This window comes from Cavia porcellus, unplaced genomic scaffold, assembly GCF_034190915.1.
Source record: "Cavia porcellus strain 051 isolate PalLab524CR breed Dunkin Hartley unplaced genomic scaffold, mCavPor4.1 scaffold_16, whole genome shotgun sequence".
NCBI lineage: Eukaryota > Metazoa > Chordata > Mammalia > Rodentia > Caviidae > Cavia > Cavia porcellus.
In genome coordinates, this window is record NW_026947499.1 from 23,625,764 (window position 1) to 23,653,447 (window position 27,684).

At 41.0% G+C, this 27,684-nt stretch overlaps 1 protein-coding gene across 3 annotated transcripts in view; it reads right to left on the reverse strand.

The window, feature by feature from the left end:
* The window catches only part of Osbp2 (oxysterol binding protein 2), a 201,082-nt gene extending 179,838 nt beyond the window's left edge, over positions 1-21,244 (reverse strand). Inside the window, exon 1 of one of the 3 annotated variants that reach the window (XM_063225933.1) lies at positions 20,548-21,244. In XM_063225933.1, the coding sequence (XP_063082003.1) occupies positions 20,548-21,152 (605 nt within the window). In that variant the 5' untranslated portion in view covers positions 21,153-21,244. The remainder of the gene's footprint in view (positions 1-20,547) is intronic. The other 2 variants (XM_063225931.1, XM_063225932.1) reach the window with 2 other exon arrangements.
* Between the last annotated feature and the right edge of the window lie 6,440 nt (positions 21,245-27,684).

The following is a 27,684-nucleotide window of genomic DNA, read 5'->3' on the forward strand; positions in this document are numbered from 1 at the left end:
AAGATCCCATAAGAAGAAGATAAACTCAAAGGGTGCGTAAGGGAAGAAATTATAAAGATCAGAGGAGAAATTAACGCAATTGAAACTAAGAAAACAATACAAAGAATCATGAATAGAAGAGTCAGTTCTTTGAAAGATTAAGCAAAATAGACAAACCCTTAGCCAATCTTATTTTAAAATAAAGACCCAAATCTATGCAATTAGGAATGAAAAGGAAGAATCACAACAGATCCTGCAGAAATCTAGATTACCAATATCTACTTTGAGAACCTGTACTCTAATAAGATGAAAAACTCAGAAGAAATGGACATATTCCTAAATACATATGAATTACCCAAGCTGAATCAAGAAGATATAAAAATTCTAAATAATCTAGTATTGGTGAATAAAATTCAAGAAGTAACAGTAACAACAAAAAAGACTACCGACAAAGAATCCTATAGGATTCACAGTTAAATTGAATGAAATTCAAGAAGTAACAATAATAACAAAAAAGACTACTGACAAAGAATCCTGAAGGATTCACAGCTAAATTGTATAAGAATATCAGAGGAGATCTAATGCCACTATGCCTAAAATTCTTTAATGAAATGAAGAAGGAAGCAATACTACCAAAGTTACTCCTGGAAGCAATCATTATTCTGATATCAAAACCTGAGAAGAATCTGACCAAAAAAGAGAACTACAGACCAGTCTCTTTAATGAATATAAATACAAAAGTCCTCAATAAGATATGGGCAAACAGAATGCAGCAAATCATTAAGATTATATACTATGACCAAGTAGGATTCACCCTAGGGATGCAGGGATGATTCAACATACAGAAATCAATAAATGTAACATGCCACATTAGCAGAACCAATGACAAAATGCACATGATCATCTCAATAGATGGCAGAAAAAAGCATTTCACAAAGTCCAACTCCCATTCAGGATAAAAACTCTATGGAAGGGGCTGGGGACAAGCACCTGCCAGCCAAACATGAAGTCATCAGTTTGATCCCCAGTACAAAAACAAACAAAGAAACAATCAAAAAACGTAGGGGACATTTGAATCTTTATCTCAATCTGATAAAAGTTATCTATGAAAAACCAGCATCATACTAAATGGTGAAAAACTCAAAAGATTTTACTCTAAAATCAGGAACAAGGATGGTCACTATCATCACTCCTGTTCTGGAAACATTAGCCAAGAGAAAGAAGTAAAAGGAATATAGATAAAAAAGGAAGAAGTTAAATTGTCATTATTTGCAGGTGACATGATACTGTACATGGGAGACACCAAAAATTCCACCAAAAGACTTCTAGACTTAATAACCAAGTTCAGCAGCATAGCAGGTTATAAAATCAACCCTCAAAAATCAATGCGTTCCTGCAGATGAATAACAAACTCATTGAGAGACAAATTAGGGAAACAAGACTTCACAATAGCATCAAGAAAATCAAACACTTAGGAATCAACCTAACAAAGAAAGTAAAAGGTCTATACGCTGAAAACTATAGCACTCTGAAAAAGGAGATGGAAGAGGGTATCAGAAAATGAGAAGATATCCTCTGTTATTGGATAGGCAGGACCAATATAGTGAAAACGGTCATACTTCCAAAACTGTTATATAGATTTAATCCCAACCAAAATACCAATAGCATGCCACATAGAACTAGAGAAAAGAATCCTAAAATTCAAATGGAACCAGAAGAGACCTAAAGAGCAAAAGCAGTTCTGGACAAAAAGCAACGCTGGACAAAAAGGGCAAGACAAGGAGCATCCCTGATCTGAAGTTATTCTACAAAGTTACTATGATAAAATCAGCATGGTACTGGCAAACACACACACACAAAGATCCGAGGATCAGTGAAACAGAACAAAAGATCCAGAAACAACTCCAAGTACACTCAGCTATCTTATCTTTGACAAAAGGGTCGAACACCTTCACACGAAGAAAGTTAGCCTCTTTAGCAAAAGGTGCTGGGAAAACTGGCTTTCCACATGCCAAAAATTGAACCTTGACTCATATCCTTCACTATGCACTAAACTAAAATGGCAATGGACTCAAGATCTAAATATTGAAATAGAAATAATTTCCTGGAAGACAGAACTGGTAAAACTCTAGATGACATAGGTGTAGGCAAAGACTTTATGAACAAAAACCTAATCACACAGAAAATATTGCAAAGAATCAACAATTGGGATCATATCAAATTAAAAAGCTTCTGCACAGCAAAAAAAAAAAAAAAAAAAAAAAAAAATCACCAAGAGTGAAGAGATAACCCACTGCGAGAAAAATTTTTACCAGTTACTCTTCAGACAAAGGACTAATATCTAGAATATATAAAGAACTCAAAAAAATAAGATCCCCCCAAATTTAGAGACCCAATCAAAAAGTGGACATCAGAAATCAATAGACATTTCTCAGATAAATAAGTGAAAACAGAAAATAATTACATGAAAAAATGTTTAACATCACTGGTCATTCAAGAAATGCAAATTAAAAACACCACCAAGATTCCATTCCATCCAAGAAAAATGAGTATTACGAAGAAATCAACCAGATATATAGGAGTCCAGAAGAACATGGTGGATAGATAACAGCATCCTTGGAAGCTCTCTGAGAAACTGTACCTGAAATCCAGGAATGGTGCCGGCAGGAAGTTCTAGGCAAGGGGGGATATTCTTTGCCAACCCAGGAATGAACTAAATTAAGAGAAACCAACTGGAAACGCAATCCCGGTGATACAGCAGGAACAGATAAGGTCTCAGCACAGAAGCTGGACCCCACGCCACTGGAAACTGCAATTTGAATTTCCTGCAGCCGTTGTTGCATCCCGGTCAGCACAGCGCGGAGAGAGTCGCGAAAGCTCGGAGAGTGGGAAGCACTGAATGGAGTTGGGAGCAGGACTGGCAGGGTGCCCTGCATCGACCTGTGGTGAGTGAGCGGATTGGGACCCTTCCATAGAGAAGGAGGCTTCAGTGGAGGACATACTCAGACTGGGCAGACTTCCCGGAACAAGATGCTGCAGTGACTTTAGTCACATATCCCCCTCTCAAGCGGGATTGGTGGGGAGTGCCTGGCCTGTGTTTATCAAAAGATGAATGGATTTTAAAAAGTGGTATTTATTTATTTATTTATTTATTTTTGTACCGGGGATGGAACTCATGACCTTGTCCTTGCCAGGCAGGCACTTATGCCACTGAGCTAAAACACCGGCAAAAGTTGTATTTATATATAATAGAGTACTAATCTGCCATATAGAAGGGTAAATTTGACTCATTTGTAGGAAAATGGATGCACCTGAAGACCATAATCTTAAGTGAAAGAATTGGACACGCAAGTTTAAATATGTCATAATATTGCATTGTCTGTCTTGTGTGAGAAGTCCAAAACGTAAATGAAGAGCAGAATGGAGGATAGATACTGGGAAGTAAAAAGAACATGTTCAAATGGGAAGGGGAACAAGGCAGGAGGGAGGGAAAAAGGAAGGAAAAGAAAAAGAAAAATTCTTATTTTGACCCTACTACAAACAAATATATCCAAAAAATGCAATTATGACATTTGAGATTTTTGAACCATTAACTGATTGGATATTTTATGATAATAAAAAATTTATGTTAATTTGTTTTAGTCATAACAGTATTGCAGACATTTTGTAAAATTCTATCATTTAGAACTACATAATACTGGCTAGGGATATAGCTCAGCAGCACAGTGCCTACCTGAAAAGTGTGAGGTCCTGAGTTCTATTCCTAGTACCAAAAAAGAAAGAAAAAGAAATACACAATAAAGGTGGGCACAGTGGCACATGCCTGTAATCTAGCACTCAGGAGGCTGATGCAGCAGAATCACCATGACTTCGAGGCCAGCCTGGGCTACATGTTAAATTCAATGCTAGCCAGAATTACACAATGAAACCCTGCTTCGAAAAGAAAAGAAAAGAAAAGAAAAGAAAAAGAAAGAAAGATATAATGAAACATTTACAGATGAAATATATTTGGGAGTCACTTCAAAATGATATGAGAGGGGGGATGAGATGAAATCACATTGGCCTAGAAATTAATAATTGTTGAAATTAGGTAACATGCACATGGGAGAGGCACCATTATATTACTGTTTACTCTTATACATGTTTAAAATTCATAACAAAGGGTTTTTGTTATTGTTTGTTTTTAGGTTTGATTCAATTTATTTTTTTTATATAAAAACCCCATGTTGTAGGGCTTAGCTGGAGCCTGAGTCCTAAGCATGGAAACTCTGGTGTGGATCTTTACAAGATGATCAGCGAATTACGGGCAGGGAGACTTGGTGAACAATGGTCTCTTTTCAGAAGCCGGGGTCAGAGAACTATACACCTTGGAAATGACATCAAAGTGTCCGTGGCAAAGTTGCCCAGAATAGCAGTGCAGCCCCTGCAGAGGTGCAGTAGTCACCTGGACCACCACTATCAAGAGCTTCTTAGTTAGACATGGGGCTGAGATGATGCCAGTGCCACCAGGGGCAGGGATGAGGTACACTAACACAGTGGTACAGTGATTTGTCATCTTTCAAGGGACAGTATGGGGCTGGCAGCCAGTCTTGTTCTCCAGTAGTAGCGCTTGGATGACAGGGGCTACTCTTGGAGCGTGTAACACCCAGACCAACACACTATATTACAGGAGCACCAAACACTGCTTCAAAGAACAACAAAATGTGCAAGTTTGCCATGCAAGCTCTGTGATGCCATCTGCCCTCCTCTCAGTTTTAGGCAAGGGCCCAGCACTGCAGATCAAATGGTGAGTCAAAATTGTTAAATTGGACTTAAATGTACAGAGCTGTGGCTGAGCACATGATGAGGTACCAGAAGGAGCCAAGCATCACTAAGTGATCAGAACTCAGAGACCTCTTAAAAATGGAGACAGATGACAGCCACAGAGGACAGTGCACCAATGGAGAACCCTAGGTGTTGGCACAGCCAGGCCGCTTGCAACAGTGGGAAGTAGGAGTTTCCAAGTGTGAACCAGTGCAGGTTTTCCCAAAGGGGACAAGCTCTGAGTTAGAACTGTCCTGCCTGTGTTCCCTGATGCTTGATTCACTGCATGCCCACCCCCAAAGCCTCCTGAAGGATGAGGTAAGATGGGACCACCTTGGCCAATTAAAGCCTGTGCTTTCAGAGCAGACGACAGAATACAGGAATGTGCTTTTGAGTATAAATTATACCTCAAATGGTCTTCAGATAACACTGGGATTGTTGACTCCATGACCTTTGAAATTAGCAAATCCAATAGGCCACAATTAACATACAAGCAGCACAATAGAAATAGTAGCTTAATTTTAAAAGTTATCTTAGAATGATTTTTTTGCATTAAGTCTGGATGCAAACAGTGCAGTCATTCAGTTTCTGCTTTGGCTTGTACAGCTTAGACAAACCTTTATAAAGTGCAAGTCTAGTATAAACTCACTAAAAACGAGGTATGCAGCAGGAAATTTTTGAGCATGTTTTAAATTGTGCTTAAAAGACAAGAATCAGGACACTTTCAGGAGACTATTGACATACCCAGTATAGTATCAGCTCAGAACATGGTTTCCCATGAAGTTCGTTGTCTCTAATACCCAGTCTAAAGTTCTATCTCAGATGTTGTCTGTCTCTTCAGCTGTCCTGTCACCAAATGGAAGAGAATCTTTGTAAAGTTTACCCGCTGTACTTTTATGAAGCCTTGCCGAGTTCATGGTGAGCTGTTACTATTTCTTCAGTTTGTAGAATAATTTTGGTCTTCAGCAAAATTTGGTTTCCATGCTTTTTTTTTCTATTTGAAATGCAGTTTCAATGGATGCCCTATGGTGAAATTTGCAATATGAAATTTAGAATAATGTTCTCAAACTAGGATTCATAGCAGTGTTATCCTGAGTGCTGTAGTTAAGCTATAGAAAGACAGATAAAGCATTTTCCCTTACCAGTTCCCAGATACAAGGAGTTGAAATCTCTTTAGTGTAACTAAGACTTTTCTAAAGTAACTTGTTTGTTGATAACTTTAATAAAGGCCACTTAAGAATGTTAAGTTTTTAAGGACTCCAAGGTAAAGCTTAAAATAGTCATTTTGGGAATGATTGCATATATCAACTTGTATTGGGTGTTAAATTACTATGCCATGTGCTATTTTAGTGTTTTGATAAAATGGAGAATTAAAATCTGTTCTTTAGCATAATAAATATGTCTTATTTTAACATAAAAAATGGAAACAGATTCTGGAAACCATCACACATAAAAGAAAAAATCATGTAGCACCCAGCATGATTCCAAAACTCAATGACATTTTACTCCGGGGTTCAGTCATGAAAGGTGCCTCTTAAAGCCACATCTCTCTGTGGTGACACCTGATTCAGCACACATCAAGCTGCCAATTACAATTTTATTCAGGGGTGTTTCTTACCATCTCCTTCCAATATGTCAATATCTGGCATAGTTGTCAAGGAAACAAGCTCATTTCCTCTGTCATTCTTTCCCTTTGGAATAAGCAGAAATTGACCTTGTTCTAAGGAACTTCACACCCTTTGCACAAGCCTGTTCTTCTTTGGTGGCTATGTCCCAGAACACCATAGGAAAAATGAAAGCCATATGCTCGAATATCCAAGTCCTTGGAAGTCCTCCAAGGCATTTGGCCTAAATCTGATGGCCAGGATGTGCAGATTTCTCTCCTCCTTCCCTCTGGTAGTTTGATCGTGGCATGCAGAGCTGCCAAAGCACCACATTGCCTTGCATTTTGTTGGCAGTGCAGGAAAGCAATAAACAACACAGCCAAGTTTAGTGTGTGTTCACTGTCACAAACAATTCCAAACTACTCAGCACGCCCTAATCATGGATCGACAAATCCTCCCCTCTTCCTGTGGGAATTACAAGATTCAGTAGCTGTGCATGCCTATATTCCCATGCATGTCAGTAACAAGTGCATGCCTGTAATCCCAGGCTGACGCAGGAAGATCCCAAGTTTGTGCCCAATACAATATAGATAACTTAGCAACTTAGCTAAAAGACCTTGTCTGAAAATTTAAGAAGGGAGCATGTGGCTCAGTATGAAAACCTAGCTTCAATCCCCAGTACCACCGGGGGCGGTGGGGGGGGGTGCATTCATATAGGAGGCCTAAGACTGATCATCCTTTGAAAAGCCTTCCAAGGTTGGCATCTAACTGGTATCTGGGAACTCTGGACTTCCAGAAGGTTTCCACTATTCCCTAACTGATGATGTGACTATAAGCTGTTTACACAATAATATGACATATGTTGAGTATCTTCTTTCCCTTCTGGGGTACATGCCAAGCAGGAGGTATCCCTGTGAGCAGTCCCCATAAAAACCCCTGGATTCTGAGACTCCAATGAGTCTCCCTGATCAGAAATGTTTCACACGTGTTGTTACAACGTGTTGCTGCAGGAATTAAGTGTGTCTTGTATGAAACCACCAAAAGACCCTTGGAAGCTTGCCTGTTATTTTCCCTAAACTTTGCCTCATGCCCCCTTTCCCTTTCTTTTCTGACTGTGCTTGGTTTGCATTCTTTTTTTTTTTTTTCGTTTAATAAAACATAGCTTCAAGTACAACTACTGTATATGCTAAGTTTTATGAGGCCTCCTAGGAATTCATGAAACCTAGGATGGGTCTTGGATCCAAAACCCCAGTAAGGATAGGAAGTGAGTAGACACCTTTGCATGGACTAGGTCTTAGTTACTTTTCCCATTGCTGAGACAAAATATCCAACACCCAAAGTTAAAGGGGGAAAGATTTATTTAGTTCACAGTTCATAGAGTTTCAGTCTATAATTAGGGCAAGGTGGCTTGGCACAGAACAAGTCATGGTGCCCCAAGGCAGCAAAAGCAACATGGGAGAGACCAAGACTCTCTCTGTCACTAATACTGTTTGCAGGCTACCATCCTAGGGTGATGTACTGCTCACACCCTCAATCTCCAGGGGAAACTATGCCAAACCAATCAGTGGACTGATTTATTAATCACATGCCCTTAATCCCAGCATCACACACTCTGGATTCAGCCACCTCTATAAAAGTCCTATTACTGCATGAGGCTCTGGGGGGACATCTAGACACGAACCATAACAGGTTAAGTAAAAAAAACTGAGTCCTGGTGCCGTCCCTGAGACAAAATACCCAACACCGAAAGTTAAAGGGGGAAAGATTTATTTAGTTCACAGTTCATAGAGTTTCAGTCTATAATTAGCTAGCTAATACCCTGTCTCAGAAGTATTTTCTACTTCTCCTATATAACTGGATGGCAAGGTCAGAACTCCCACACTGAAACTGAACTGGAAATTGCTCTGATATCTGCACATTAGCCCACAGATGGAAAGTTCTATTATCTAACTGGACATAAGACTTTAAGGTAGAGGCTTCATCTCTGATCCATGGTCTGCTTCCCACATGTAATACATGCCAATCATGGTGCCCACAAGGCAAGGCAACCAACAAATGTATAGGAAGGTAGTTTAATATGTTCTAAGGCTAGGCATGCACATATAACATCAGCATCTGGAAGGCTGAGTAGGAAGATCACAAGTTTGAGCCCAGCCTAGACAACTCAGTGACTTAACTTAGCAAGGCACTGTCTCAAAATTTAAAAATAAAAAGAGGCTGAGTGGGCCAGGGATACAGCTCAGGAGCACAGCACCTGCCTGGCAAGTATGAGGTTGTAAGTTCAATTCCTGGTACCCTGGAAAAATAAGCCCAGGGGAGGTAAATACAGAAGAGAACCAGTCCAGCAATCATGATGCAGTGTCAGCCACAACATCAGCAAACATAAAGAAATACATTCGTGACTTCATAGATGAACTTAAAACTGAAATTCTGTAGTGTAAGCGCCAGCCTTGCAAGTGTGTGGTCGTGAGTTCGATCCCCGTACCAATAAAAAACAAAAAGAACTAAAAAGTGAGACAAGAAATAAAAAGGTAACTAAAGAAATGCTAAGCCCCTCTCAAGAAAACACAGAGGGAAGAAAGGTGGAACCCAGAAAAGGAAGAGAAACCTTTGGTGAAGAATATAAACAAAATCTAGAATACATGAAACAGATCCAAAGAGATCCAAAAGGGACTAAAAACTCCATTGAAAGCTGGAAAAATGCCTTGACAAAAACAACAGTTAGCCTTTCAAAACTTGAAGAGAGAGTTACAGTTTGTGATTGTGAAAGAAAAGACCTATTAAAAATAACAAGGAACCAAGAAATAACAATTCAAAGGCTAGAAGAGGACAAGAGGATCTATAACTTAAGAATAAAAAATGTAAGTGAAGAAGCAGGAATAACCACAAATGAATTACAAAGTCTATTCACAGAAATAATTAAGGAAAACTTCCCAAACATAGGAAAAAGAAATGATATTCAGATAAATGAGGCATACAAAACTCCAGCCAATTACAACCAAAACAGATCTACACCTAGACATATAATAATCAAGATTTCAGAAATCCACAAGAACAGAATATTAAAAGTGGCCAGAGAAAAGAAGCAGATCACCTACAAAGGACAAATCATCAAAATAACAACAGATTTATCTCTGTTAAAACTATTAAATCGAGAAGAGGCTGGGGGGAATTAGTCCAAGCCCTGAAAGAAAATAACCTACAACCAAGATTAATGTACCCTGAAAATCTCTCTTTCAAAATTAATGGAGAAGCAAGATGTTTCCAAGACAAAGAGGAACTGTGGGAGTTCATGGCCACTAACCCAACCCTACAGATAATACTAAAGGATATTTGAGAGAGATAGAGAGAGAGAGAGAGAGAGAGAGAGAGAGAGAGAGAGAGAGAGAAATACCAGGATTCCAGCAACAGTGGCAGAGAGGCCTGAATGAACAAGGAGGACAGTGGAATGAAGGAGAAAAATGGACAAATAATAGCAGAAAAATAGCATAGCAGAGATGAGGCAGAGAAGGTGGGCTATAATTTTTAACATAGATAGCCTAGATACACTAACAAAAAGAAACATAGGAAGAGTAGATTAGGAGGCAGATCCATTGAGATGCTCTGAATAGGAAATATACTCAATCTGAAAGAAGGTTAATAAACTGAAAGTCAAAGATGAGAAAATGAAGCTCTAAATGACAGGGAACCAGAGAGAAATAGGGACAACTCGTCCAGCAGCCACAGAATGACTGGGAAGTTATGACACTTTTGTGCAGTGTAGAACTGTAAAGCTAGAAGGAAGGAAAACCTTGTGGCTTTAGCAAGTAAAAGAGTACAGCTCAAGATCAAGCTCAGGGGTAAAAAGGTTCAGCATCACTCAGATAGATAATGGGTTGCCCCCTTAATCTAAAAACTAAAGGAGTTAGTGGGACCCAAAATACACAAAGCATCCCGAGAAAGAGAAAGGTGAGGAATTGCCTAAACAAGGAAGGCAGAGGACATTGTTAGTAGTGTATCAGAATTTAAAAGCCACAGTAATCTTATCACTCTGCTTAGTTTGATTTTATTTTGTTCAGGTCAGTCTACTCATACTAGATTTCAGGGCATAGATAGCTATCCCCAAAATAGCAAACTATACCATGGTAACTATCCTTAATTTCCTATTAACTTAAACTGAAGCCCTGCATTACTTACATTGTCTTACAATGACTGATCTTATATGAAGCTGGTTTATTAAACTGCTGTTTTGCCTTGACTGATCTTATTCAAATTTGGTATGCTTGATAATATTGAGTCTAAGTGTAGAAGCAACCCCCATTCTGAAGAGGACAAGATGTAATAACATACCCATTCCGGTTTGATTATTAACTGCTTTTGAAGTCCTACAATGTCTCCAAAGTTGTGTTTTTATTAAAATAGCTATGTAATGCTATGTTCAATTATTATATGTCTGATGATGTGGACAACTCTATTGAAAATAACAAGAGAAAGCATAGTAACTACTGTAGATCACCTAATAATGTGGTTTTATGTCTTTCTCATTGCATGTTTTTCTAAGCATTTGGGTTTTTTTGTCTTGTTATGATCTGTTTTTCCCTATAATACAGAAAGGATAGATATACATGTAGAGATTCACACATGGGGAGAATTTCTAAACAGTTTACGGGAACAGATTATATAATACACAATGTAACAAACAGATACTCTGAGGAAGAAGAGACACTAAGAAACCCAGTGCTAATTCTGTAACATTATGATATAAAATCTAGCAAAACTATTATTCGCTGTTCAGAATGATATTAGTCTAGTCTCTTATGTTCAATTTCAGCGTACATAAAGGTAAGGACAGCTACTATGAAGAGAATGAGGGACATTATGGCAGTCACTACTGACTTCCCCAATGTCAGGTCTTGAAGACCTTAAAAGCCTTCATCACCCTGTTCAGATTAGTTCTATAATGTTCAGTATGTATTCACTGTGTGTGAAGATGGGGACAACTATTTGGAAGAAAACTAGAGACAATAAGACAGACAGCAAAGATTTCCAGGGGACTTGCTTTGAAATCAGTGTTTCTTAAAATTGTTTCCTTATGATCTGTTTGGTTCTGTTTTGTCATGCTTAATCTTACCCTCTTTAAGATATGGGCAATTCTTTTGAAGATAGCAAGAGGGATTATAGTAGCCATTGTTGATCACCTTGTATTTTGTTTTCACATCATATACTATGTCTATTCTTGTTTTTACTGACTCCATTTTGCTTTGTCACGTTTGGTTTTATTCTCTTCAAACAAAGTTATAAGAAGTGTAGGAGTAATAAAACCTAAAATGTGTAATTGTTATTATAAAAAAGAGAGGAAAAGAAAATGCTCTAAAGGATATAACTGCACGTATGTTTAAGTGTGTAAAACAGGTAGTAATATGTGTATAAAACATATTACTAAGTTTTTGTTGGATCACTGAACAGAACTGTTTGCAGTCTCACTGTTTAAGTGTTCACTTTGTATGCTTTAATTTTGTAACTTGAACAGCGACTTCTAAGATGACAATATGTAATCTATCAACTAGTGATTTCTTACTGTTTTTTGAAATTTTGTATTCTACTTTTATCTGTTTTGCTTTTTTTCTCTTTAAATAAAATCCTTTATAAAAAATCCCTAGTAACCAAAAAACAAATTCTAATATTTTTAGAAGCTTTAGCAAAGCTTATAGCCATTCCTTTATGCCAACTTTACAAAAAAGCATATCATCATAGGTAATTACAGAAATATGCCCAAACACAATTCTAAGGAAATACACAAAGCCCTTCAAAAATAAAGTACTGCATGACCAAGGTTGATAGCATGTGCCTATAATCACAGCAATCAGGAGGATGAGGTAAGAGGATCAATGTGAGTTCAAGGCCAGCCTGTACTACATAGCAAGACCCTGTCTCAAAAAACTAGAGAGAGAGAGAGACAGACAGACAGATAGAACAAGAGCAAGAGAGAGAAAAAGGGAAAATGAAAAGAGAAAGGAGGCAGGGGTTTAGCTCAGCCACACAAGTGCCTGCCTGGCAAGTTCAAGGTCATGAGTTTGATCCTCGGTACCAAAAGAAAAAAGAGAGAAAAGCAAAGCAAGCTGGGCATGGTGATGCACAACTGTAATCCCTACACTCAAGAAGCTGAGGAAGGAGGATTCCTGCAAGTTTAAGGCCAGTCTGCACTGCAAACTGAGTTCAAGGCCAGCCTGAACTACAGTAATATTCTGGCTCAAAAAAAGACAAGAAATAAGGTAAGAATGTATTGAATCCCATATCGTCACACATTAAAACCTGTTAACATATTATACCCATATTTCTTATTTTTTTGGCACTCCTCGTTTAAGCCAGTAATCTCCAATGTATCTTCCCAATCTTATTTCAGTAGACAAAGTTTTGGAATTGAAGACAAATAAAGAAACCAAAGTTTGATACTAACATGTTTGACTTTTTGAAATTCCATAAACTCAGGCTGGGGGTTTAGCTCAGCGGCATAAGTGCCTGTTTGGCAAATGTAAGGTTGTGAGTTCAATCCCCAGCACCAAAAAAACAAAAACAAAACAAAACAGAAATTCCATAAACTCACAGGCAATTCTCATTCATTCACTTACCCATTCACAGACTAACCAAACTATGGAACACCTTTCAGTGGCAAAGCATCATGATAGGCTCTATTTGAAATATAAGATGTGAGCCAGGGATATTGCTCAGTGGCACAGCACTTGCCTGGCAAGCACAAGGTCCAGAGTTCAATTCCCAGTACCAAAAAAAGAGATACAAAGATATTGACATTGGCCATGCTGTCTTCTTGACACAAAGTTGTCTGCAGTGATGTCCACAGGCATACACTGTAAACTCCCAGCAGAGGAAGAGCCAATCCATGGAGCAATCAGTGGCCACAATAGGTATTTCAAATAGGATGAATTTAATAAAGGAATCTTCTTACACAGGAGATAGAACAGTCAAAAGAATCCTGGAGCCATAAAGGTAGAGAACTAGTGCCACAGGAGGACTGCACTGTACAGGGCAGTGTTTGGAAGCTGGGACACCAGGTAAGCAAAAGGCATGCTGGTGCCATATATGGCAGCAGGGATGGAGAAGGGGAGCTAAAAGAGAGAGATAAGAAGGCTTGGAAATTACCTCTGACGTAGGATACAGAAGAGAGGAGGCAGCAAATATGACTCAGGATTTCAGCTATTTATAGAAAGAGGAAAGTTAGGAGGAGGTACAGGTTTTGCAGGGAAAATGACAACCCAAGTCCCCAGAACTTGCTAAGAATGATTGGCATACACTGTGCTCCAAAATATGCTGTTAGTCTATTTCTTACCTCTTTGTAACACCCCATGTAGAAGTAAATATACTTCAAACAAATACTTCCACATCAGCAACCTGTGCGTTCCTTTTCAGCCTAACAGTCTTATAGTATGAAATATAAAATGTTATTTCAAATGAAATCTGTAGTGGATTGGTAACTGGTGATCACTTTAAACATCAGCTGAATTGAATCAGTGTGGTGTTGACCATGAATGGCCCACCTGAGGACTGTTGCCAGCATAAAAAGGAGACCAGAAGAGGAAGGGTAGCATTGTGGGTTCTCCTAAGTCTTGTTGTTTGGAGCTGTTGGTTCTCCTGGAGGAGTTTGTCAAGCTTCTTCCCTGATGTGAACCTGGCTGTTTTCATCATCAGAGGAGCTTGGGACCTAGTTGTCACTGAGAATGGTTATGGTTCACTGTGGGGGAGCTCTGGCCCTTACAGTGAGTATCGCTTCTTGGCCCCAGAGGGGAAGATGGTGTACTGCTCAGTCTCTAAGCTGTCATGCTGATTTCCTGATATGAACTTGGTTGTTCCCGTTGCTGGAGGGGCTCGAAACATTGTTGTTGCTGAGGACAACTTTGGGACTTTTCAGGGGAGTCTTGGTCCTTATTTTGAGCATTGCTTCTTGGCTCCAGTGTAGAGCCCTACTAGCACAGATCCTTCATCCCACTGGCACAGACTTTCTAGCTTCCCTTGCTGACCTTTGGGCCTTCCTATGCAAATCCCTAAAACAGACTTGCATAAGTCCTTATTGTGGCCTCTAGGCCTCCAGTTGAACTCATCAGAGGCATTATCATAGGCTCTAGATTTTCAGCTGAACTCATGCAGGTTATTGCCATGGGATCCAGACCCTCAGCTAGATTTTCCAGGTTTGTAGTGTAATGAACAGATTTCCTTCACTTTCTTTATATTTGACTCCTTGGGTGACCATCATAAATAATACTATAAATTATGTGTCCTGTATGTAATTGTTCTCCTTAAAACCCCTAACTACTACAACAAAAGCCAAGCCCAATATAACAAGGCCACCTCCCAACCTGTACATAGGACACCAATGACTTAAAAGGCAGAACTGTTTACTCAGTTTTATACTTTAGGGGACACTGCAATAGATGGTCTTCTCTGTCTCTATTCTTCCTTCCTTCCAGTATTATTGAAATTGACATTGAAAACACTACAGTATTTCTTGGTGCCCAATTTCGATAAGGGCAGACTTCTGAGAGTTAACTTCACTGGAGGAATGAGCACACAATCTATCTAGAGGCAAAGATACCTTGGGGTGCCATCTCTGTTACTGACCCCCACCCAAAACTGGGCCCATATCAACAAATATTGAAGATATATTGCGATGTTTTCAATATCAACTTCAATAATCCTGGAAGGAAAGAAGGAAGGAAGGAAGGAAAGAAGGAAGGAAGGGAGGAGAAAAAGACCAGGCACTGCAAAGTGTTCCCAAAAAAATGTGAAACTGAGTAAGCATGTTTGCTCGTTAAACTGTTGGTGTCCTGCATACAGGTTGGGTACTCTAGGAGTTGGTATTCCTCATCCAGAGGAGTTTAAAATTTACTTCTATTTAACCATAGCCTTTTTTATACATACCTAGACTAATTTCTTTGAGCTCTTCCTTGAAATCTTGACTGAGCCATCACTATGCACAGCTCAGTCTGAACAATAAATTAAAGTAAGTGCAGCTGTTTTAGATCATCTTGTAACCAGGAGGCCAAGGCAGGAGGATCACTGAGTTTACAGACACCCTGGACTACATAGTGTGACTATCTCAAAAGAAAGAGACAAAGATCATCTGGGAATTTACGATGTTGCCATATGTATTAGGATAAAAAGCAGAAATTTGCCAAATCTAATCGATTTTGCTGTTAATGTGGATAAAGGTTCTATTCAGAATATTTATTTTCTTTCCCTCTAGTACTGGGGAATGAACCCAGGGAGCACTGAGCTATACCCAAGTCCTATTTATTTATTTATTTTTGAGATGGGATTTCACTAAGCTTCCTGGGTTGGCCTTAAATTTGCAATCTTCTTGCCTCCTATGTAATGGGGGTTTCAATCCATCAGGACTTGCCAAAGCAAATATCTATGAAAATTTTTTTATCCTTTATGAATTTCACCCTAATTTTATGTAATTATATATCCCCTGAGAGACAAGAACTAGGTATAAAATATTTAAAATGGGAACACTAGAACAATGGAATGCAAAAAAAAAATTCTCTTTGTTAGTATCTGAATAGAAATAATTAAGAGTGCCAAGCAAGGGAATAAAAACCTCATCTCTTATTGATATTCCTAGCACATTATTGGAAAGAAGTAAAAATCTGCTGACGAGTACCCGTAGCTTTCAGAAATACTTCTCACATACAGAAGTATTTACAAGGACCACTTTTTGGATAATACAAATGTTACTAAGTTCACCTGTTGGCACTATGCACTATCTCCCTTAGAATACACTTAAGCAATCAAATGAGTTTTTCTTTGTTTTGGGAGTGGTTTTCATACCAGGAATTGAACTCAGGGCCTCACACTTGCCATCCAAGAGCTTTGCAAATAAAATCCAAGACAAAATGACCTGAAGAAGCCACATCTAAAGGAAAAATCTTTACCTAAACTCCTATTGTTTTTCTATTAAGGCAAAAATGATGAGGATTGAAATGCAGGCCAAGACCCTAATGAGCCAGGTGTGGTGGCACGCACCTATATTCCCAGCACCCAGGAAGCTGAAACAGGAGAACTGCCACAAGTGCAAGGCCTGGGATACATAGTGAGTTCAAGGGCATCCTGAACTATAATAACAAGACCCCATCTCAAAAAAAGGGAAACCGAGGATATAATTCAGCGACTCGTTCCTGCCTGGAAGTTCAAGGCGCTGAGTTTGATTCCTGGTACAAAAAAGAAAAAAGAAGAAAAGAACTGCAATGAGATATAATAGTATACCAGTTAGATTGGTAAAATCAATCCTGATGATACCAAGTGTTGCACAGGCTATAAATACACAGAATCTCTTATTCACTGCTGGTGGGAGTATAAATTGTTCTAATGCTTTGGGAGGCAATTTAGCATTATGTAAGGTGAACATTTACTTTCTCTCAAAACCAGTGATTTCACCCAAAATGAAGTGTCACATGTGTGCAAGGATTTCCACAATGAGCCAGAATAACATGCATGAAGAGGGCTATACCCACACTGAACTTTATACAACATTCCAAATAACTCCATGAGAGTGAGGTGCTAGCTCAGTAGTAAAGCACAAAGGCCCTGGGTTCATTTCTAAGCACTATTTAAAAAAAAAAAGCCAAATCCCATGAAATCCAGACAGACAAGCAGATGGATGGATGGATGGATACAGACTGACTGACCTTTTTTATAAACTAAAAAAAAAGTTACATTTTTTAGTGGGCTTTTAAAATTTTATGTTGATGGGATCAAACAAAGAAGAGGGTGACTAAGATTTAAGATGCTGGTTACCCCAGATGACGCAGGCATGGGGCACAACTCCTCTAATCTCAAGCACTCTGGAGGCTGAGGCAGGAAAATTGTGAGTTCAAGGCCAGCCTGAACTACAAAGTGAGGCCCTGTCTCAAAAACAAAACAAAAGCCAGATGATAAATCTGGGATAGATAGCAGAGGGCCCATGAAAGAGGTGCCTACATTTTCTCCAGTCATCATGTTTCATGTTAAAATTCTTTTTAAAACTCAAAATGTTCTTTCCAAAAGAGAAGGAACTAGAGAAGAAAAGGTAGCTAGAGAAACACCTGATTCCTTCTCCATCACCCATACTTACCACTGGGAAGCTGGACTCTACCCCCCTTACAGAAAAGAGACTGTGAATTAAAAATTCTTTCACTGTTTTCAGCTCACAAGCACCCAAATCTTGCCTTTATCCAAGCCAAACATACTTGGCAAACTACTGAGAGCTGGGCATATGAGGAGACAAGAAGAGATAACAGAGGAATCCAGTTCAGCAAAGCACCCTGCTGCTGTCAGGCTTACAAGGAGGATGCTTGATCCTTGATCTTGGCTAGCAGGATGGCTACAGTTAGCCTACAAGGAGGGATTCAGATCAGAAGTAGGGACAGGAGAGTGCATCAAATATTTAAAATGCTGAGAGGCAGATGGAGGAGGAGACCAAAGCATTCTCAGAAAGTAGGACTTGGGGTCCAGAGAAGTTGCCATTTCAGCTCAAATGAACTTTTCAAAAAGAACTTTTCTGCAGCCTGACTTACTCATCCCCACCAGCATTCAGACACATAGTTAGTTCATAAGTTGGTGCCTCTGTTGAAGTCACTGAAGTTCATTCATTCAGCCTCAGTTCACTAGCCAGCTTGAAATGGAGCTAAACAAGAACAAGAGGCTGCACACATGTAAGGAATCATTCAGTCCCTCCACCCCAGGTGAATCAGGCAACAATGTTGCCCATGTTGGAATCTAGAAGAATCCAAAAATGAAATTTCTGATCTGGACTGTGTGAGCACCCATGCACACACCCACACAGAGTTTCCACTCCCTCTTGCCCCTCAATCCAGGATCTGTCTTCACAATCTTATGAGTCAGTAAGCAGCCAGAAATTTTCCTAATTATCTGAATAATCTGCAAATTTGAAGTTAGTTCAAATGACAACCATCTACAAGGGGTGACCATAATATATAATGAATATTAAATTGTTATTAATTTATTACAATAAATTAACTTATTACAGTAAAAGACATGTTGCCAGTAACCTCCCTCAAAATACTTGCCCTTGCTTCAAATACTCTTATCCCAGTGTTCTCACAGCTCTCTGAAGCAGTTCTGAAAATCCCTCTCTCATGAGTGTCTTCACAGGTATGATTAAAAATATGGTGAATGCTGCTGCTGGGTATCATCCGATGGAAAAGCAGATTTGTAAAACATTATGATGTGCATTTACCCACCTTTTTCATCAGATCAGACATAACACAACTTCCGGATCTTCCCCCAAAAGTCAAAATTATCATGAAAGGAAAAGTTTTGAACCACTTAGGATACAAAGGCAACTACAAGAGAACAGCCAAAGACACACACAAGAAAAGACTTAAAAAAAAAAAAAAAGACTTCCACGACTACTTCAGAAAATGGCAAAAACAGTAAGTATATTCAAAATAAGGGGAAGTATTTTGGGGGGATTAATGACAATGTATCTTTTACTGTAATAAATTTTTTAAACGTAAATGTTCACTGTATTTTTCTATCACACAATTATTTTAAGGAAAAAGATGGGGCATCTTGGCTATTCCAATAAAGACACACAAGCATGAAGTTGGTTTTATTTTCACTAGAATTGGGTATTCCTGCAACTGTGAGACACTACATTCATAAACATTGCCTTGACCACTACCTTTTAGTATCACCTAGTAAATATAGATAATACAGAAATGCTGAACACAGGAGTGAGTGAGCCTTAGGACACATCTAGGACCAGTAGCTACACTCAGCTTCATATCTGTGACTTTATCAAAATTGATATTGAAAACATTATAGTAAAACCAATCTCCATAAGAGCTGGCTTTTGAGAGCTGAACTCACTCAGCTGTCGGTGATATCACACACCTGTAATCTCAGCATTTGGGAGGCTGAGGCAGGCAAATAGCCATCACTTTGAGGCCAGCCTGGATTACACAGTGAGTTAAAGGTCAGCCCCAACTACATAGCTAGAGCCTGTCTCAAAAAAAAAAAAAAGCCAATTTTCAAATGAGCAAGGTAGTGCATGCCTGTAATCTGAGTGCTCTGGGAAACTGAGTCAGCAGGATTGCAACTTTGAGCACTGCCTGGGCAACTCAGCAAGATCCTATCTTAAAATATACAATGAAAAAAGGTCTGAGAATGGTAGTTCAGTGCAAAGGCCCTGGGCTCATTTTGCAGTAGCAGAGAGAGAGAAAGAAGAGAAGAGAAGAGAAGACAAGAGAAAGGAAGGGAAGGGAGGGGAGGAGAAGAGAAGAAACAATTACACACAGACAGAACTAGCTGAGCCAACTCTCAGACCCTACCTTGGCCCAAGAACAGAAACTCATTCATTTCATTCCAATACACACTTCAAAGAATTCTAATACATGCTCAAATTTGAGAACCACTGGTTGAGAGTGATCTAAGGTCAAAAGCTTAAACTAATCATCCCATTAAGATACCCAGGGGTCAGTAATAAAAAAGGGAAGGAAGTTTTCAAGAACTTCCTCCTTTCAACCAGTTTCAGTGGGGGAAGATACTGGGAGCTATGTCACCACTGGACTGTAATTCTCAACCCCATGTTGCTTCTGGAATAGGAAAGGAGACAGCAGAACACTTTTCTGGCTCTCCACAAAATGCCAAAATTAGTTCCTGAAAGGCAGGAACTGTGTCCCATATCCCTGTCAGTTGGCTATGCCCACCCAGTCCAGGACCTGGCAACCAGTGTGCATGGGGAAAAGTGGGAAACAAACTGAGCAACTGCCTAAAGAGGAACAGCAGCCCTTCCCATGAGCCCAGCACAGGGCAAGGGCAAGGGCAAGGCAACTGTTTCCCTCAGTAGCTCACACAACCATCTTGGTTCCTGAACGAGAAAGTGGCAAGGACTTTGGAGGGCTAACTCCAACTAGCTGCCCAGCTACGAATACCAGAGAGGGTCTAAGGCCCTAGGTTATTCCTTTACTCCACCTCCACACACACCCTCAATGCAAGGCTTGCCAAAGTCATGTCTGCAGTTCTCTGGCAAACATGCGCCCAAACATCCCTAGCCTAGTGATACTGTCCTCCAACCCTGAAGGCCCTCTGTCATCATCACTGTGGCATCACCATCCTCCAATCTTGGATGACCCACCAAGGATGTCCATTCTGGGCACTTCCCTACCTGTAGTAGGACAGCAGACCATTGCCGAGTACAAACCAGCGGCGTTGGTAGCCCTTCAGGTAGTTGGTCCACTTGAGAAGCCAGCCCTTGTAGCTGTCCAGAGGCAGTGAGGCCACTGGGTCATTGGAGATCAAGCCAGTCCCTGACACTGGAAGCCCAAGAGGCGTCTTCCCCTGTCCGGATCGCGGAGGAGGCAGAGGCTTTTGCAGCAACCCAGATTCGGGTTTGAGAAAGGGCTTGCTCTCCACTACTAACCCCAGCGGGGTCAGCTGCTCCGCTAAGGCCCTGGTAAACGACCCAGCGCCCAACTCCGACCTCGGCCGCAAGCCCAGGAGTTCCGTCCCCTGCCCCGAGTCTGTCTGCGGCTCGGGCGACGTCTCGGAGCCAGGGTCGGATCTCGGCAAGTACTCTGGCGACTCCCGCTCCGGGGCGGGCACCGGCTGGGGCTGAGGTTTGGGCTCCAGTCCGGAGGCGGACGTGACAGCGCTCATGCCCGGAGCCGCCGTGTGGCACGACAAGCAGGGCACAACAGTGAACAGCGACGAGAGCCCTCGCGAGCGGCCGCCGCAGCCGCCGCCTCGACTCTGAGCGGCCGCTTTCCCCATGGAGCACGCGGACCAGAGCGCGTCCGAGCCGGGCGCTGGCGGGGCGCGGAGCGAGGCTGCACGGGCGGGCGGGCTCCCGGCGGGCGGGGCCGTCACGTGCGCGCCGCGGGCGGAGGGGGCGCGCGCCCACGCCCCGCGGTCCCGGCTGCACCCCGCGCCCCGGCTCGGCGGCCGGCTGTTACCCTGCCCTCGAGCCGCAAGGCCCTGCCTCGGTGCGGTCACCCTAAGAAGGCGTGGCGGAAACAGCTCCCGGGCGAGAGCTGGAAGACGCGCGAGCGGCGACGCTGGGACAACCTCGCGCTTCGGGCCTGCCCGCGCCCAGCCGGTGCCGGCGCTGGGGAACAGTGCTGAGAGCCGACCGCCCGCTCCCCGCGCAGCTGTGTCAGCCGGGCGCGCCCCGCCCTCAGCCGGTGTGGCTTCGCTCCCTGAAACCCAAGAAGTAAGTAGACGGCTCAGCAGGTGTGGCATTCAAAAGCCACCAAATGTGCCTGAAGTACAGGGGCCCAGCTGGGTGGCGCTGAAAGCTGAACGTTCCTTGCCCCGCCCCGCACCCTCCCCCTCCATCTCAGCCATTGCCTGTTTTCTGCACCGCTGTCATCGCCTCTTGGGGCAGCTGGTTCTGGTTCATGCCAGGGCGCTTTGCTGCGAGTAACAGTATCCTTCAGGTTCGTTAAAAGCATATAGGGCATTTTGTAAAACACATCGCTTGAGTACACGGAATTCATTTAAAAGTGGGGTTCTTAAAATTGGGCCTCCTGGATATCCTTGGGTTGTAGTATTGTAGGTGTGAATGTTTTCTAGTTTATTTTTCTAGAGAGACGTTCATTGTTTCCATAGTATTTCCAAAGCAAGCTGTGACCCCAAAGGCTAAACCACTTTTAAAGAATTTCCAAATCATTTTAAAGAATATCCACAGGGCAAGATTTGATGCCTACTACAAAGGATCAGAAATACAAATTGAAAGGTTGTATATTGGGCTTCTATCCAGACCCTTCCGGCTTAGATCTTCTCAGCGTCCTTTTGGCCCCTACTCAACTGCCTGAGGTTCCAAAACCACCTGTCCAGGGACTACCTCCTGCATTAATCTGTGGCCAGAACAGAGCAGACCAAAAGCCCCTAGAACCAGGAGACAAGATATGTGCTAGACAATAGTCCCTGCTACCTTTACTGGTGACTGAGGTCCCTATCTGGGTCACTTGTCCTTGAATGGTGATCACACCTGTAAGTCTGCTATGAGCTGTGTGATGCAAAGGCCTACCCATCTTGGGCTATCCTGTAAGTAGAATGGTGGTCCTCAGACTTCAGAGAACTGACCACTCCCAGAAAAATGATTGCTTCTGGGAAGAAATGAGTTTCAGAATTGGGCAACTGAGAAATGTAGTAGAGTGTATGTGTGTGCTTTGCCTATTCAAAAAGCGTTGTTTAAAATTGCAGTCCCCCCTCCCCCGCCCATCCCTCCCCCCTCAGGGCCAGGGATTTAACTCAGTGACATAAGCACCTGCCTGGAAAGTGCTAGATTGTGAGTTCTATCCTTGGTACCAAAATAAATAAGTAAAGTAAAATAAAATAAAATTGCCCCCCAAGGAAACTGATTAGAATGCGGTTTTCCATCCATGTCTCTCTGGATTCTGATTCAGTAGGTCTGAGGTAGAATTCAGGAGCTTGCATTTTAATGAGCTCCTGAGAGGATTCTGATGTGGGTGGATCACGGGATTGGGGAGGTTACTGTAGATTGAACTCAGAGTCTCTGCACTGAGCTGCATCCTAGCTTTTAAAAATTTTTATATTTTGAGACAGGGTCTTGATAAGTTGGTAGGTTAGACTGAGCTGAACTTGTGATCTTCCTGCTTTAGCCTCTTAGAGTGCATGGATTACAGGCATGCACGACTATACTGAGCTCAGTGGTCACTTTCTGAGGCACAGGGATATGAGGAGCAAACTTTGAGGGCTTCTAGAGACCCATTAAAGAAATTCACTCAGCTATTCTTTGGTTGTGGGAACTTCACCCTCCCTAAAAACTTATTTGTGTTGATCTGTATAATGATGATAATACCTGCTTCAAAGGTTGTAATAAACTCATGTGTGTAAAGCACATTTGGAATAGCAGCTGCTTGGTAAATATTCTTTAGGTTATCCAACCACAGAGTCCTCTGTAAAATGTTTTAGTGACATGAATTAATCAGAGGCCAGAGCAGGAGATGAAACCAAAGTTCACAAGCTTGGGAAGCAGCCACAATAGAAAAAGCTTGGTGGCTGCTGTTTATGTGTCAATACACAGCAATCCTCAAGGAAGGAAGGTGACTAATAAATGCTTAACGATATGTTTTGACTGCTCCAGAAAATTACCAACCTTGCTTAAAATGACAGTGTCTAAGACATTAGCTCTGCCAAACTGGGTAAAGGAATTACAGAAGGAGCAAGGTTTGCACAAAGCAGGAGGGACAAGGAAGGCATTCAGACAAAGAATTCAGCTTGCTCAAAGTCCCAAATTGGGAGAGAACAGCTTATCTGGAAAGTGATAGATTGCTCAGCATATTTGGAAGACAAGGATAGGTCATGAGACAGAGTTGGGAAGACACCACACTACAAGGAATGCCCTTAATCCAGCAGAAGGTAGGTAGGGCTCCTATGGATAATAGGATTTTCCACTTTTTAAAGTGCCAGATTCTCATGCTACCGTAAAAAATAAATAAATAAAATGCCAGATCCACCCAGGCAATAGTGGTGCTCACCTGTATCCAAACACTCTGAGAGGCTGAGGCAGAAGTTCTTAGATCAGCAGTGGCAAACCTATGGCATGCATGGCACAGGGGGCTATTTGTTATCATTAAAAGCTCTAAAAGATTCATCATCACTGACTTACTTAGCAAGACCCTGTCTCGAAATTAAACAATATAAAAGGGCTGGGAATATAGCTTAATGTGAAAGTTTTGTGCTTAATTCACGCACACACACACACAAAGTTGCCAATACTTTCCGTTACAAAGATAGTGTCTCCAAGTCTAGGGCAGAAATATGTAAAGTGAACATCTATATGGGACATATTATACCAGAAAGCAAAGAAGCTATTCAAGACCACTGAATTTGATACCTGTTGTGTCAAATGGATTCAGAAACCAATTTAAAGGGCTTCCTACTAGCCAAAGATGAGATGATATAGGGGAGTGAAACTCTCAACTTAGTATGTCTGCGAGTTCGTGTTCTCTAAAATCGAAGAACAAATTTTAGGAACAACAGAGGTTAAAAGCAGAATATATTTATTGAGAGAAAGAAAGCTTCTGTCTGAGAGAGACAGGAGGAGTTCCAAGAGGGTTTCCAAGGACTCTGTTTTTCCAGGGACTTTTAGAGAGTAAGACCATGGGTTCAAGGCAGGGAAAACTGGGAATCCCCAAAGTAGATGGGCATAAGGTGGGACATAACTATAGTTAGCCAATAAGCTCAATAGTTCAGGTAAAACTGATTAAGGACAACTGGGGAATCGAGTCACATAGGAAGTGGGCATTCTTAAGGAGCAATGACTCTTCCCTAGGGCGATGATGGGATGGTGACTCCAGGCTTCCTCAGGGTAATAGGGAACTATTTAGAGTATCAATCCTCAGGACATGAGTGCATTTGTTTGGTCTTTTGTCTTGAGGCCTGGCCCACAGCAGGAGGTGTCAGTCTCTCCCACAGCTGCTAGGTATCTATACTGTTTCTATAGAGGACCTAGCCCTGTCTCACTGCCTATAATATTTTTAACTAACTCAGCTGCCTGCAACAATCTCCCCTCTGAAGAAGTAACCCAAACAACCATGAGGGTGTAATGGGCAGATGACTAATCTAGCTTCTTCAGGCTGAAGAAGCCAGTTGTTGAATGCAATCAGAGGTACTTCTGCAGTGATCCTGTCTAGAGACTCAATAGACACTAGGCATTTTCACCTTGGGTATGCGCACAGCTTTAAGTCTGGAGGATACAAAGCCAAAGAAACAGTTGTTGTAACATATATATATATATATATATATATATATATATATATATATACCCTCATAAGTCTCCTTGGAGGCAAGAGAAAGATCAAAGGTAACTCTAAGAGCAGAACAGGATGTCTTCCTAATCTAAACTTGCTTATTTGCAGGGTAACTTGCTTGTTTGCAGGATAACTTGCTTGTTTGCAGGATGTGCCTTCCCCAGAGGATGTTTGCCTAATCTAAACTTGCTTGTTAGCCCAACCCTTACCTGAACCTTGCTCTTCCCAAGAAATGTAACCGCCATGTTCCTGTTCTGTAATGCGCCACAAACCCACTCCCCCTGCATTGTGAGACCACCAGATGTTTGCAGTTTTACGGGATAAAAACCCTGCCCTTTAGCTGTTAGGCATGCAGTCTTCCATATTGGCTACTGGAGGCTGCATCGCCAGGCTTGTGTTTTAATAAATAATTTTTTTCTTTCCAAATTATTTTCTCTGGCTCCTTCATACCTCGGGAAGCAGACCACCACACAGTTAAGTATGTATGGGCCAAAAAGTAAAATCAATAAGACAATTGAAAGGTTCTTGCCTCAGTAGAAATTATGGCAGTGGTCTAACGAGGCAGAAGGCCAAAGCGGGAATGTGTGCTATTTCCTGCTTCTTCCACAGCTCCTGTTTGCATGCAAAGAAAATTCCAATCAAAAGTAATAAGAACTAAGGAGTAATAAAACCCAAAATGTGTAAATTTTGTTGTAAAAAAGAGAGGGAAAAAATAAGAGTTCTAAATGATACAACAGCAAGAGTGTTTAGGGGTGTTAAATAGCTGACCATATTAATGTTTTTGGTTGGATCATTGAACACAACTGTTTTCAGTCTCACTGTTTGAGTGTCTACTTTGTATGCTTTGATACTGTGATTTGAGCAACTATCTCTAAGATGATAATATGTAATCTATTAACCGGTGATTTCTTACTGTTTTTTTTTTTTTGTAGTTCTGTATTACTTGTACCCTTACACTGCTTTGTTTTTTCTCTTTTTCCTTTTAAATAAAAATTTAAAAAAATTCCAATCAGCTGCTTGCATATTAGCAATGCCCACCCTAAGTGCCACCCAGCATCAGCAATGCCACCCTAAGCACTATCCCAATCGGAAATTTTATGTGAAAGCCAGGCCCTGGCAATCATGGAGTTCTCTCCACATCCTTAGAATAAAGGCTATTTTTAAATTTTCTCTTCTCTCTTTTATCATGCCAAAAATCCTATCAACAGTTATGAGTATAGTTAACAAAGATTTCCACCAAGAGAAACTAGAATTAATTCATATAAGAATAAAGTCCTGGGAATTTTAGAATCTGACATGTCATTGATTTGTTATCTAATATCTTGAATAGCTACTGAGATATTAGCAGAAGAATCAGAAATGTATACACAGCATTCAGTTTTTACAATTATATAAGTACTCCCTTGTGCTGCTGTCCAATGCCATCCGATTTTGAAGGACAGCCTATAATAAAAGATCATCTATCTCCTTATATTTTATAGGAGATCCATTGGCTGTTAGGTAATTTTTCTATATGGCTGTGTGAGCATGTAATACTAGGAAAGCATACTTAGAATCAGTATAAAAATTGACCTTTTGTCTCTTGCTGTGTTGTAAGGCTCTGGTCAGAGCTATGAGCTCTGCTAGCTGACCAATAGCTCCAGGTGCAAGTGAGGAGCTTTCAAGAGTATCACTTTATATCTTGGTTTATATACAGGTTACCACTGTATATCTTGCCTTTCTTTTTTTATTTTCTATGGAGGAGTTGCCATTACAAAAGGAGGTTAAATCTGAGTCAGTAAGTGAAGTGTATAATAAATCTTTTCTGGCTGCATATGTATGAAGAATTACCTGTTTACAGTTATGTTTGTCAATCTTAATTTCTTCCTGCTGTTCTGATAAGAAAATGGCAGGATTTAAGGAAGAATGTGTCTTTAAGTGGCTGGTTGTTCTAGAAGTAGAGCCTGTATTTAAGAAGTCTGTTGTCAAACACCGATAGACTTCCCTTGGAAGAAAGGAGTCCTGCCGCACTGTGAGGTGTATTACAATGAGATCTTTGCCTAAAGTCAGCTTGATTACCTCTGGCAATAGGAGAGCTACAGCTCTTAAGACCAGCAGGCTATCCCTTTGCTATAATGTTTAAGTCATTCAGATATCCTATAGGTTGTTGAGCAGGTCCTCTACCTTGCCTAAGCACTCCCAAAGCCATGCTTCACCTCCCATCTCCCAAATTAAAATGGTATCCTGTGGGTAGGCTCTGGGCAGGGCATTTAGAAGTGTTTGTTTAAGCTTTTGGAATACTGCTTGGGAATCAGGTTCCCAGCATAAAATATAGGTATCTGCCTTTTGGATCTCTTTTATAAATTGATAGAGGGGTTGTGTAATCTCCTTATATCTGGGTATCGAAAGGCAGCAAAAGTCTGTAAGCCCTGGGAATCTCCATAGCTGTTTTAGAGTTTTTGGCTGTGGGAAGAAGAAAATGGGTTTAATTTTTTTCCTAGTCTTTGGGTCCCTTTGGATATGATGAGGCCTAAATATTTTACCTC